The sequence below is a fragment of the Agrilus planipennis genome, unplaced genomic scaffold (genome assembly GCF_000699045.2).
Source record: "Agrilus planipennis isolate EAB-ADULT unplaced genomic scaffold, Apla_2.0 scaffold137, whole genome shotgun sequence".
NCBI classification, from domain to species: domain Eukaryota; kingdom Metazoa; phylum Arthropoda; class Insecta; order Coleoptera; family Buprestidae; genus Agrilus; species Agrilus planipennis.
In genome coordinates, this window is record NW_020439008.1 from 603,645 (window position 1) to 618,248 (window position 14,604).

At 34.1% G+C, this 14,604-nt stretch overlaps 1 protein-coding gene across 1 annotated transcript in view; it reads left to right on the forward strand.

Annotated features, from left to right (window-relative positions):
* Positions 1–14,604, forward strand: part of LOC108735099 (T-box protein H15) — a 167,054-nt gene that overhangs the window by 109,756 nt on the left and 42,694 nt on the right. The window contains exon 3 of the mRNA XM_018466921.1: positions 12,151–12,424. Within this exon, the coding sequence (XP_018322423.1) occupies positions 12,151–12,424 (274 nt within the window). The remainder of the gene's footprint in view (positions 1–12,150; positions 12,425–14,604) is intronic.

Genomic DNA, 14,604 nt, shown 5'->3' on the forward strand with positions numbered 1-14,604 from the left:
GCTGTAAAGACGTTTTAGACCATCCGTTTTATTCTCATTCCACGCATGGAGGCTGTAGCTACCTCGAGTTTTTTGGTGGGTCAAACAAACATATATCTGACAAAATATGTGAAAAATGGTTGTTATGATGTAATTGAAACATTAAAAGAAAAATGTATTCGAAATATAAAAGGCAGTTGGAAAATTTTTAGATAGTTTTTAAACTAAAATACCTTTTTTTAAAGTTCTTATACATAAAATTATTTTTTTTTTAACTGTAAAGTTCATACATAGTTTATTTGACTTCTAGTTCTACATATAACTTATGTTATAAGTACCTACATAATAACTTAACAATCTTCGATATTAAGAAAGCTTTGTGTTCTTACGTTAGATATTAATAAATTTGTGTAGCGTTATTATTATCACAGATCAAAGATCAAGCATTAAACAAAATTATATCACTGTAGTGTACATTTAATATATTTATAAAACAAAAAAGCAGATTTAAAAATTACAAAACAAAAACAGAATTCAACGTATCTTTTTGACGAAAACTCAACAATTGTTTTGATAAGTCGTCGGTTCTTTATCAAGAGCAGAAAGTTTTCCATGTGTTCTATGTGAGTTAAAACATTTTTGTAAAATTTGAAGAATGTACATATTAGATGTGTGAGAAAACTTGTCAACACCACTGTAATTTATTCAAAGTTAACGAAGCAACTGGTAGAATAGTAATAAAAGAGAAACACACTCAACAAACTATTTAAAATTAAAGAAATATGCACAAATTTTGTACCAGCAGTATTTGTTACCTGCGACTATCCGAGAAAGTTAAGAGTATCTTTCTCTTCCTTGTGATAGATATGCGGCTTAGTAGTTTTATTATTCTAGTAATAAATAATAAAGTAAAAGATTTACAGTTTTGACTTTTTAATCCAAAATCGGCTATATCTTACAAATAGTATTTTATATCATTTTACTAGGAAATAACACAAGTTCTTTTCCCTAGTCTCTTTTATTCGCACATCCTTAGCTATTTGCAAGCAATAATCTAATCTAGGTCTACCTCTACCACTCCTAACTCTCGCTTCTGCCTCTAAAATGTGTCTCTTTCTAACTTCAAGGTCACAATTCAAACAAATTGAAATAGACTGTACTCTAATTGATCTTGAAAACTATGTGTTGATTGTTTCCGTCTTCTGTATATTGTTATAGTATTTGCAGATGTATCTGGTAGATATAACAAATTGGTTTTAACAAAATACATAATCAAAACGGTTGAAATATCACTGTTTTGAAATAACCTAAGTGTTCTANCTCGTGTAAATCCAATGATGCTGCCCATAAAGGACGCAAAAGGCTTAAGGCATTCTTGCATCACTGAATATTCAAATATGGCTTACGTGCAGATAACCTTAGATTTGCCTAAGAAAAGTTCCTGTATTTGATGTTTGCCTATAATCGAATTCACATAAGGCAGATGGTGAAATTGCCAATTTTTTTATAAGGTTTCGAAGTCCTAATCTAGGGAGAAATCGCTTTATCGGTACACCCCTCATTTACCACATAATGCCCATACTGTACATGAGGTATGCTCCGTAGAAACAGGTACCTATGGGATAGGAGGGGACGTGGTTAAAAGCGGTAAATATATAACTTTTTCACTATTCCCATAAACACTGGCATGTGCTAAATCTATCTGAGAATAATCTAAACTTTTTTCTGTAGTAGGGATGATAATATTCATTGATGTATGTCCTATTCATTATCATCATCATAAGGTCGTCAGTCCTAAAACTGGTTGGACACGCACCTCCACTATTTCCTATCCTGCGCTAATCTTTGCTTGAGCAACCTATATCCTTAACTGTTTACAGTAATCTAATCTAGGTCTACCTCTACTTCTCCTAACACCTGTATCTGCTTCTAATATGTCTCTGACTAGACCTTCATGCCTGACAAGGTGTCCTATTAACCTATCTCGCCTATTTCTTATTGACTTCCATAGAGTCTTCTGTTCTCTTATTCTTTCTAATACCTCTTCATTTCTAACCTTCTCTATCCACGGTATCTTCATCANAGTAAGTCCTTAATGGTAATTCGGGAAGTCTGACAACTGTTTAATATGAATCTACCAATTATAATTATTTTAAAAAACATATTAAATTTGGATCTTACAAAATGGCGACTTATATAAAGACAATGAGCATAAAACAACACTTTTGAAATTTGTAATAGCGTTTAATAAAAACTTTTTACTTACAAATGTAGTTAATAAATGTGATGTCTTAAGAGTATCAGTGACCTTACACTGTCCTGATCCGGGACTAAAGACCGTTGTCGGCTGGAATTGCTTCCTAACGTTTCAGAGGTCCTTCCATCTCCGATACTAGATGAAGATTCAGGATAGCATCAGTCACCTACTGGCCGCGGATGCCTTTACAAGGTATTGGTCAATTAGTAATCAAAACCTTCTCAAAGGAATGAGGATTTTAAGAATTGGTTACATTGTCAAAACCTGTGACAAAAGTAAAAGTGATGTTGGTGGGGTGTTCATGCAAAACATTGAAGTAAAAAGAAGTCCCCATCTGATTGATAGTGAAATAGTCGCAGATAATATTCGAAAAATATGTGTACCTATAGCTGTATTATGAGCGAAAAGTGTGAACATATTGTCACGCTATTCTATTTATTGTTATCGAAATTTTTAATCGAATATTCCTGTTTGATTCGGTACGAATAATTCGAAATTTTGAAATATTTCCTGTTTTTATTGCAAATAATGAGATGCTTGCGTGCAATAGTGACTGACCAATACCTGCATTTAATGTCGCTATATTATACAGCATTAGTACATTAGACACAGCCTCACAATCTGATTGACAATTAAATTACCTTCTTAACATATTATGTGGCGTCGCCCGAAGGTAAAAACGAAATCGTTTAATTCAAGTTGTTCGTGTATTGTGTCCTTAAAGTATTTAATGGTGAGTGTATTTTGCTGAATTAATTCGTAAAGCGACAAAGGTGTTCCTTCTTTACTTCGATGAAATCAGTTATGATTTTGCCTGTACACATCGCTAAAAGGACACGGCCTTAGATGGTAAGATTTCGACATCTACTTTAATGTAGAATTAAGCGGTGAGTTCTTATTAATGTTCTGAGTGAACTTCTTATCGGACGGAAGTGTTTTCCATTACACAGCAAAATGACTGTTTAACATACAGCGAAATGAACTGATTAGCGCCCATACCGACGAAGAGCTATTAAAATTTTTACCTGATCATAAACAAAGCTTTGTATTTTTATGATCAGTTTTATTTTTTTATTACTCCAGAGAATTTTGATTATTAACTCAGTATTATGTGAACAAACCTTTAAAAAACAAAAAAAAATTATTGCAACACAATTACAACAATTGCGGCAATAAGATGGGTCAATTTATCTTTTCCTCGCAATCATACGTAAAATATTTGAGGACATTAATTCATTGTAGGCAAAGATACTTTTTAATAACATCACCAGTCAACGAAATCAAGTATGTATATTAATAATAGTGATGAGCAAAGCAATGACCAAGATTAAGACTGTCCCAGTCAATGACAAATACCAAGTGCCTATGTAACATATATAGAGTAAATAAATAAAAGGTAGGTGTAGTGAAATTTCTCAGCGTTTAATTCCAAATTTTTAAATTGATGCCTATTTATACATAAAGCTTCACCAATAGCTAACGGCAAACACATTAAATTTAATTATTGAATTATTATAAAAGAGTTTATGGAATAAAACATTAAAGACTAATAATACAAAAATTGGATTTATATTAAGTATAATGCTTTGTTTACCCTTTAAGAGGTTTCCTATAATAGCCAGAACTAATTCAAAATTTTGTTTGATCTATACAATACGTATGTACCTAAAAAGTTTCTGTTTTTTACGATGGTGATAATAAGTGCTTAGAATTAGTTATTAATTGGAAAAAGCAGAAAGGGCATACGAAATTACATTTGTTTAGTAATGATAGGAGGACCGAAGGACAACAGTTTGTACCGTGAAAGTTCAAAATTATAGACTGTCACCGGCAATAAAAAATAGATCAAACTAATGACACCTCGACGAACGATTGTGGAATGACAGTCGGCACTGGCAAGTTGTAGAATGTAGATATACCAGTGGAGGTTCGTGAAGTAGGTGAACTTAACAAATAGAAAGTAATATTCGAAAAGATAAGAAACTATTTTTTCGAAAAAATATGATCTTTTTCAACAATAACATTACTTATGCTTAATCTTTAAATTTCCACAGTCGTTATTTATTCGTCACTGATCGCATTTTCGCATTACCTACTGAGTTACTGTTCGTTTCAAGACGTTGGAGATATGCCCCTTCCCTTTATTAGGATGCGCCGTAGCATAATTCCAAATTCAATCATATTTGTCTGCGGAGCTCATTTCTCCACCGATCATCGAGCGAGAACTAGACAAAAGTGTACAGTACCATTTGCAAAATTATTTAAACTGCCTCGTTAAAATTTAAGAATATGCATTATTTAAAAGCAAATAATAACAAGTGAATTAACTTAACGCTCTATTAATTTTTGCTTTGTTTTCTATTGTTTATTTATGTACATTTTTGTTTTAAGAAATTGCTAAACAGTTTCGCCTTGTACTGTACAATTCTAGCCGATCTCCTAAAACCGCCCATTGAGAGCTCTGCTCGTTCAAGCTTGTTCCAACTATTTCTGTCTTGCTCACGCCTAGTGTGTATTCTTTCTAACTTCGCGCAGATTTCTTCAAGGTCACAATTCAAACAAATTGAAATAGACTGTACTCTAATTGATCTTGAAAACTATGTGTTGATTGTTTCCGTCTTCTGTATATTGTTATAGTATTTGCAGATGTATCTGGTAGATATAACAAATTGGTTTTAACAAAATACATAATCAAAACGGTTGAAATATCACTGTTTTGAAATAACCTAAGTGTTCTATTTTGGAACAAGTTTGACGTTTTAAATATTGCAAGTACATCTTGTGTAGTAGATACTTCTGAGATAATTTAAATATTCCTTGTTGTTAACTAAATATAAATATACAACTATATACAACTTGTAACTATTTTGCTCCGCGTAAGTATGGTTTGTAGGTTTGTAATGTTAACAATTTGTTTCTCCAGATACCACTTTCTGGAATTAGCTGGCTATTAAACTACCTAATTAACTGCAGAACTGTGCCTTAAGCCTACCTTCGAGATCCAATCGATTCAGCAGCTTTATCAAAGTGTATAGTATAAAACATCTTTATATAAGGGGCAATCCATAAATTACGTCACACGAATTTCATGATTTTTTGACCCCTCCCCGTCCTTGCCACAGCTGTGTTTTAACACGTAGATTTTGAAAATTTTGAAATGTGACGTCACGAAATTTAGGACCCCTCCCATCCCCTTGTGAATTTCACACATCGTCGACCCCTTCCCTCCCCCTTAACATATGACGTAATTTATGGATGGCCCCTAAGCTGAGGTACAAACAGACAGACAGACAAAACATACTATTAAGAATACCATACAAATAACCATATGGGTTTTTGAAAAAGTAGTTATTTCGTTATTACAAACAGACACTTCCATTTTATTAATATGCATAGATGTACGTACGTATACATATATAACATAGATTTTCAGAATTCCTTACATTGACTCATCCCATTGGCAGATTCTTGCTACGTTACTGTACCTCTGTCGGCAATACTGGATATATACCAACTCACACATGTTTTCAGGCTTAATGTGTTTCTCAAAGTATGGAGTGTTAAAATACCTAAATTATCCATATTCCGAAGCGACAACCTGTAATTACGGGTTTCCGTCAGAGTAGTTGTCGATGTTGATGTCGGTGCCTAGAAAACGGGGAATTGCGTGCCGAGTCTTGCGGTGGAGATGTGTTAAAATTGCCGACCGTGGAACTCGGTTCATCGCATGAAAACCAATTTCTGAATCTATTTAAAAATCATTTCGGTATAATTCCCTGTAATTAAATTAATGATTGCAAGTACGTGTACGAGCAAGAAAATGCGATTTTAGTGTCTTAAGTTGGTGATTGCTCGGGTCATACCTCTAATACTCAACGTACTACATGCGTAGGTATTATACCTATCTACTATACAGTATACGAGGATAAAAACTGTTTCAGCACGAAAATCTATTAAACATGAGTATACGCATTGCGTGCTTACAGCACATTTTAAATGCGATTGCAGTAGGTAAACGCATGTTTTAAATTGACAATTGCACCAATATTGCAACGTTTTAACGTTTAGGTATCGCCAAATTATACGTCGTCAAACAAACATATATCTGACAAAATATGTGAAAAATGGTTGTTATGATGTAATTGAAACATTAAAAGAAAAATGTATTCGAAATATAAAAGGCAGTTGGAAAATTTTTAGATAGTTTTTAAACTAAAATACCTTTTTTTAAAGTTCTTATACATAAAATTATTTTTTTTTTAACTGTAAAGTTCATACATAGTTTATTTGACTTCTAGTTCTACATATAACTTATGTTATAAGTACCTACATAATAACTTAACAATCTTCGATATTAAGAAAGCTTTGTGTTCTTACGTTAGATATTAATAAATTTGTGTAGCGTTATTATTATCACAGATCAAAGATCAAGCATTAAACAAAATTATATCACTGTAGTGTACATTTAATATATTTATAAAACAAAAAAGCAGATTTAAAAATTACAAAACAAAAACAGAATTCAACGTATCTTTTTGACGAAAACTCAACAATTGTTTTGATAAGTCGTCGGTTCTTTATCAAGAGCAGAAAGTTTTCCATGTGTTCTATGTGAGTTAAAACATTTTTGTAAAATTTGAAGAATGTACATATTAGATGTGTGAGAAAACTTGTCAACACCACTGTAATTTATTCAAAGTTAACGAAGCAACTGGTAGAATAGTAATAAAAGAGAAACACACTCAACAAACTATTTAAAATTAAAGAAATATGCACAAATTTTGTACCAGCAGTATTTGTTACCTGCGACTAGCCGAGAAAGTTAAGAGTATCTTTCTCTTCCTTGTGATAGATATGCGGCTTAGTAGTTTTATTATTCTAGTAATAAATAATAAAGTAAAAGATTTACAGTTTTGACTTTTTAATCCAAAATCGGCTATATCTTACAAATAGTATTTTATATCATTTTACTAGGAAATAACACAAGTTATTTTCCCTAGTCTCTTTTATTAGCACATCCTTAGCTATTTGCAAGCAATAATCTAATCTAGGTCTACCTCTACCACTCCTAACTCTCGCTTCTAGCTCTAAAATGTGTCTGACTAGACCTTTATGCCTGAGAAAGTGTCCTACCTAACATAACCTAACTTAACCTATCTCGCCTATATTATTTTGACTTCCATAGAGTCCTCTGTTTTCTTGTTCATTCTAATATCTCTTCATTTCTAACCTTCTCTATCCACGGTATCTTCATCATTCGCCGGTAATACCACATTTCGAACGCTTCTAACCTTTTATTTTCTAACCACAATCTGACCACTTCGAATTTCTTTATTCGATTTTAGTCACGTAGTGGTGAGCTACGCCGTGGATTTAGTTGAGCAAGTAGATATCCATCTATTTAAATGGACCTTGTTGAGCATATTGAATTCCACTAAATGTAGCATTGTATTACAGATGGCGCTTACCACGCCATCTGTAGGATTTCATAAAACGCGCTGTGTAGTGACCACTTCGAATTTCTTTATTCAACTACAATAATCATTTTTATTTTTAAATTATTTTAAATTCATATATGCCACAATTTGGAATATTTTACGGAAATTCATACATTACAAGATGCTTGTTACAGGTATCTATTTTCTTTTCGAGTTGTTTTAAGCATTATTCGGTTGTACATAATGAAAAAGATAACAATAACTTATCAGAATCACTCAATTTATTATTCAAGGGTAAATTCACCAAATTCATTGTGTAACTTCTTAAGTGATACTGTTAAAGTTGTAAAGGCGCAAATATGTCACTCACTAGTCACCACGTATGTTGTATCTGTTGATCTGCCTGGTTGACGCGGCTTTCTTTAATGGTTTCAAGTCGTGGCGCCTGGGTGAATGAGTTTATTTACTTGTTTCGCTAAGTGTTTGTTTAAAAGGCAGTAAAAGACACACGGCTAAGTAGTACTGAGTTCCATTTTATGTTCGGAGACATTTGCTGGTTGTCTCTTATTATACGATAGTATATTTTATAACGAGTCGCCCAGCAGGGGTTAAACGTAAAGCGATTCTTTTTATGAAATATTTGCGACAACAATGTAGCCTTTCAGTACGTAGAATTACCCTAAAATATAATGAAGCCTTGTGTAGGAGGTATTTAGATTATTTACGAAGAATATTCAAATGATAACACTAATTTATATGATTTATTTTATATTGAACAAAACTAAATCTGAATTAAACGTACCTATGATAATAAAATGATATATATANTTATCAGAATCACTCAATTTATTATTCAAGGGTAAATTCACCAAATTCATTGTGTAACTTCTTAAGTGATACTGTTAAAGTTGTAAAGGCGCAAATATGTCACTCACTAGTCACCACGTATGTTGTATCTGTTGATCTGCCTGGTTGACGCGGCTTTCTTTAATGGTTTCAAGTCGTGGCGCCTGGGTGAATGAGTTTATTTACTTGTTTCGCTAAGTGTTTGTTTAAAAGGCAGTAAAAGACACACGGCTAAGTAGTACTGAGTTCCATTTTATGTTCGGAGACATTTGCTGGTTGTCTCTTATTATACGATAGTATATTTTATAACGAGTCTCCCAGCAGGGGTTAAACGTAAAGCGATTCTTTTTATGAAATATTTGCGACAACAATGTAGCCTTTCAGTACGTAGAATTACCCTAAAATATAATGAAGCCTTGTGTGTGTATTAAGACACAAAAATCTTTTGCTGAATGAAATATGTGTATGTATTCATTAATCGAAAAAAATTATTCTTTTTAAAAAGTAATTTTTCCTAAAAGCATATGTCGCTTGCTTCTAATAGTTTTCAGTAACTACCATAACAAAAAAGGTAACAAGTATTGTTACTATTAAACTTTGCAAAAAGTAAGTCCTTAATGGTAATTCGGGAAGTCTGACAACTGTTTAATATGAATCTACCAATTATAATTATTTTAAAAAACATATTAAATTTGGATCTTACAAAATGGCGACTTATATAAAGACAATGAGCATAAAACAACACTTTTGAAATTTGTAATAGCGTTTAATAAAAACTTTTTACTTACAAATGTAGTTAATAAATGTGATATCTTAAGAGTATCGGTGGCCTTACACTGTCCTGATCCGGGACTAAAGACCGTAGTCGGTTGGAGTTGCTTCCAAACGTTTCGCTAGCACGAGTAGCGAACTTCTTGGCCGCGGATGCCTTTACAAGGTAATCAAAACTTTCTCAAAGGAATGAGGATTTTAAGAATTGGTTACATTGTCAAAACCTGTGACAAAAGTAAAAGTGATGTTGGTGGGGTCTTCATGCAAAACATTGAAGTAAAAAGAAGTCCCCATCAGATTGATAGTGAAATAGTCGCTGAAAATAGTCGAAAAATGTGTGTACCTATAGCTGTATTATGAGCGAAAAGTGTGAACATATTGTCACGCTATTCTATTTATTGTTATTTTTTATACCAACCTTAAGGAAGATTTTAATTTTTAAATTCAACTTAACTTATTTCTTTTGCAATGGTAACATTAATGACCTAGACGAACTTATCTCCAATAAAAAGTTGACAGTTTGGTGTAGGCTTTTTATTAGCTACTAGGTACAGTGGTTTCATTTACCACCGCCAGATGTCGTTTAATAATCCGTCAGTTTCCAATGGGGTGGGAACTAATCAATGAAAGAAAATTTAAAAATCTTTTGGGTGTTTCATTCCCACCAGTCACTAATCACTATTAATGCTGGTTGGCGGGCAGTCCCTCCGGACTATGCCGGAAGGTAAAGCAGAAGGTTCTCTTTAGCCTCCTATCAGGAATTATGGGAATGAATGGGTGGTGGTTCGGGTGAGAAAGATGAGACGGACGAAATGAAGACAGGGGCGAATAAAAGATTACCTGTGCATTTGCCTAAGTGATCCAAGGAAACCACAGAAAAGCTTGGACTAAGGCAGACAGACTCGAAATCGCACTGGCGCCCTCCCGAATGCTAAACAATGGTCTAAACCTCTAGGCCATGCCGCTCGGTATCAAAGAAAATAATATTCAAACCATATGACCCAATTAAAGTACGGGTGTCGATTTTGAATTAATATACGGTGTACTAATTATGAAAGCCAATATTCGCATTCTAACCGAAGTAGGTATACGTGGTGAAAATATAAAAAAATTGCCTTTACGCACAGTTGTCATTCGACCAAATATGCTGCGATCATTTATTTTTCTTATAATATACCATTATAACATTTAATGCTTATTAATCACCTTCACGTATAAATTCACTATTACACAATAAATACCATTTGAAATATGGCAGTTAAATATTCCTTAAGTAATCAATTTGCATCAGCGCAAGTACATGCTGCGGGTACGAATGTACCTACTACATATATTTAAAACGTGACGAAGTCGTAATGTGTGTTTATTGACATGTCATTCATGCAGGTTTATAATGATCAAGTGGCGGAAGGATGTTGAAGATTCGATGCGATAAAACTAACCCGCTGTTTCGCCATTTATCATTTTTAATTGCGCTAACGCGATGGCTGGATAATACAAGTTGAAAATTAAATTATTACTAACCGAAGAAAATGCTCTTATACAGGTGTTGCGATTTTTATTTGGCGTTAAAACAAACGTTTATTATTTATTACTGTATTTATAACCAGCAGCGCTCGCTCGCGCCACTGATGGAGGGACTACAGTACACCTGTCCTTGATAATCATAACTTCATAACCTACAAAAGACGAACGTAAAATTTAAATATTTCCCAGTTACCATCTAATACCTATTCAAATAGGCAAGAAGAGCACAACTGATTTTAGAATACAATACTATACGTAATTTTCAAAACGATCCCCTAAGGCTGCATCCAATTCAAATAGACGTGCAAGAGCAAATGGGAGCGAATATTTTCTCAAAAATTTCCGAATTGCTGTTACTAGTAAATAAAAGGTGGAGCCTATATTATCATCAATATCATCATCATAGGGTCGTCAGTCTTAATACTGCTTGGACACGTATCTCCACACTTTCCTATCCTGAGCTAATCTTCACATTTCCCTAAAACTGGAACATCCCACATCCTTAACTGTTTGTGAACAGTAATCTAATCTAGGTCTATCTCTACTCGTCCTAACTCTTGTTTCTGCCTCTAATATGTCTCTGACTAGACCTTCATGCCTGAGAAGGTATTCCTTCTAATACCTCTAATACCTCTTCATTTCTAACCTTCTCTATCCACGGTATCCTCATCATTCGCCTGTAACAAAACATTTCGAACGCTTCTAACCTTTTCTTTTCCGTCGTGCCTACCGTTCATGTTAACGTTTAACAAGCGTTTTCGAATTTCTAAATTAACTGTTCGCGAGCATAGAAGTGACTTCTTTTTATTGAAGTCGAATCGACCCTGCGCTATCCTCTGCTTTATATACCTACTACTCCTTCCGTCCTGACTTATCTGACTTCCTGTCACTTCTTCTAATTTTTCTTCTCCTATCTTTATATTCGCTCTTTCCCTACATTTTCCTCCCTTTCAAACCTGTATTTTTGTTTTATTTTTATTTATTTTTAACTCCTCCTTGCTAGATGCTAATGCTGCTATATCATCTGTAAATCCAAAAATACTTATCTTTTGCCCCTGTATATCTATCCCTATGGTTGTACTGTCTTTAATGATGTTGATCGCGTCTTCGATGTTTAGATTATAAAGTAGCGGTAACAGTGTGTATCCCTGTCAGCTCTACAACTGCCTGCTGGTAATTTATTTAATACAGAAACACTTTAACATATAGTGAAGAAAATATGTAGAATCTATTTGATAATCAAATTTTACAGCAAAAAAGAATTCTTATGTGATTTTATGTTTCGTATTATTGCACTATGTACATTACCAATCAAATTTTTTTTTGTTTTAGGAGGATGTTTCCGACATTGAGGGTGTCATTTACGGGGGTGCGTCCGGAACAACGGTACGCCGTAGTCTTGGACATAGTGCCGGTGGACAACAAACGGTATCGGTACGCGTATCACCGGTCGTCGTGGCTGGTCGCGGGCAAGGCTGATCCTCCGGCACCTTGTCGATTATACGCACATCCAGATTCTCCCTTCTCAGGAGAGCAGCTACGGAAGCAGGTCGTTTCTTTCGAGAAGGTCAAACTAACGAATAACGAGATGGACAAGCACGGTCATGTAAGTATTCACTTTATTCTGTATTTACAACGTCCAACTAAATAATGCAGGTAAATGTAAACGCATACGGACAGCAGACGTAGAAAATTTATCTGAAGCATCAAATTAATAAAAACCTAAAATATGTAGTTTATTTAGAGCGAATAATAAGTACTTATCAACAATTGTATAAAGTAGATCTAATTACATAAATAAACGTAAGTCTAACAAGGATTTAGCTTCCGGGTTTATCCAAGCCCGTAATGATAGATTTATGGGCGAATCGATCTGTTGAAGTATTTGTTATTCATCATCATTATTTACTCTGAGGCTAGGGCCCCCTTAAAATAGAGGTCTAATCATATTTTTCATATTTCTGACTTTTTGGTATTTTTACTGACCGAAGAAGCTAAGGGAAATCATACCTCTTACAAGATTTGTAACTCTTTATGAGCTTAATCGGTTTAGTCAATAAATTATCGAGATTGTCCATAACACACTGATGAAATCTCATAAGATAGAAATCGCGATCCAAATCTTAAGTTTCTAACTATTTATTTGAATGAGTCTAATAGGCATATACATAGGTATAAGTAATTTATTTAATACAGAAACATTGTATACAGTAATTTGTTTATCTGGAAATCATATCACTGTAACTGTAGACGTTTTACTGTTTACTGTTCTAGAACAAACAGAATAGCTCAAAACCCCAACGCCAAAACAAGACACTGTAGTTGTCCGAAGCACTTTTCGGTAACAAAGTTACCTTCTTCAGGGACTGAAGTGCTTCGGACAACTACAGCGTCTTGTTTTGGCGTTGGGGTTTTGAGCTATTCTGTTTGTTCTACAACAACCGCCAAAGTTTTTCCAATCTTCATATTTTGTTTACTGTTCATTCTTCAAAAAAAAAGTTTTTGCATGTTTCATTCCCATAAGCTGCAAATGCTGGTGAGTGGGCAGATACGACGGAAGACCCCCTTTATCCTCCTTTTAGGGGCCGTGGGGTGAGTGGGTGGTGGTAGTTGGGGAGAAAAAGATGATCCGGATGAAATCAAGACAGAAGAAAAGTGAAAAATTATCGTTAGAATATTATTGCCCCAGCATTTGTTAAATGATCCAAGAAAACCACACAAAAACTTGGATCAAGTCAGGCGAACGCTCCTTGGTTGTTGGGTCTTCTTGTATGCAAAGTTTATTAACTCTATTGTATCGATTATCGACAATAGAAGTGTGAAGAGATTAATTAGCTTCTTTGGTCGGATGACTGACGTCGGCACTCATAAGAAGGACGGCTCGAACCTTATCTAGTGACAATATAAAGGTACAATAACCCTTATTGTGTCTATATTTGCAGCTTTAAGACTGCATGATAGTCCGAATGTCCTATCCTCTCATCTGGCATCTAGATACAAAAATAATGGGACTCATTCCTATCATACAATGAACTATTAGGGTTTGGCTTTTTTTACTGGTTTGGTCATGAAAAATATGCTACTGTTACGGTTAAATTAGAATGGTTGCATTTTACCCGGATTTTCTATATATATGTTTAGGACAAAAAACGCCGTATCTTGAGGAACCAATGTGACCCTTCCACGGAACACCAAGGTTCCGCGAAACATCATTTGGGAACCACTGTGTTAGTTTCAAATTCTATGATTATTGAAGTTTTGATCGTGAATTAGTTGTTCAAAGTCTATGTCTTTGAGCACATCAAATTCTAGGAACATTAGCGACGTACTGGTCAATCTTTCTTGAAGCGTTGTACTTCTTAATTAAATTTTTAATCTTTTCAATTAAAAAAAAGAGCGTTCCCAAACGTCGTCAGTTATCATCATGATTAAAAAGAATCTCAATGCACTTTATACATTTGGAAATGCATTTTCAATTTCATTTTGCAATTATTAGTGAAGATACAAATCTTGCCTTGAAGTTCGGGTTTGTTTCCCCAGGAGCATCAGACATCCCTTCTTTTGCAATTATTGGTTGATTTCCTCAAAATAATTATAATTATCGTTAATAAGTAATAAGTTTTTGGTGTTCGGTTGGTGGATGGATCTGGCAGAAACTAGCAAGCCCCGTCGATTGCGGGGCTCTGGCCACTTGTCCAAAATACCCAATGGAAATGAGGGGTCTGGCTTTATCCGCCAGTTTAAGATAGACTGACTATAGGTATACATCCAGTATACTGGTCATTT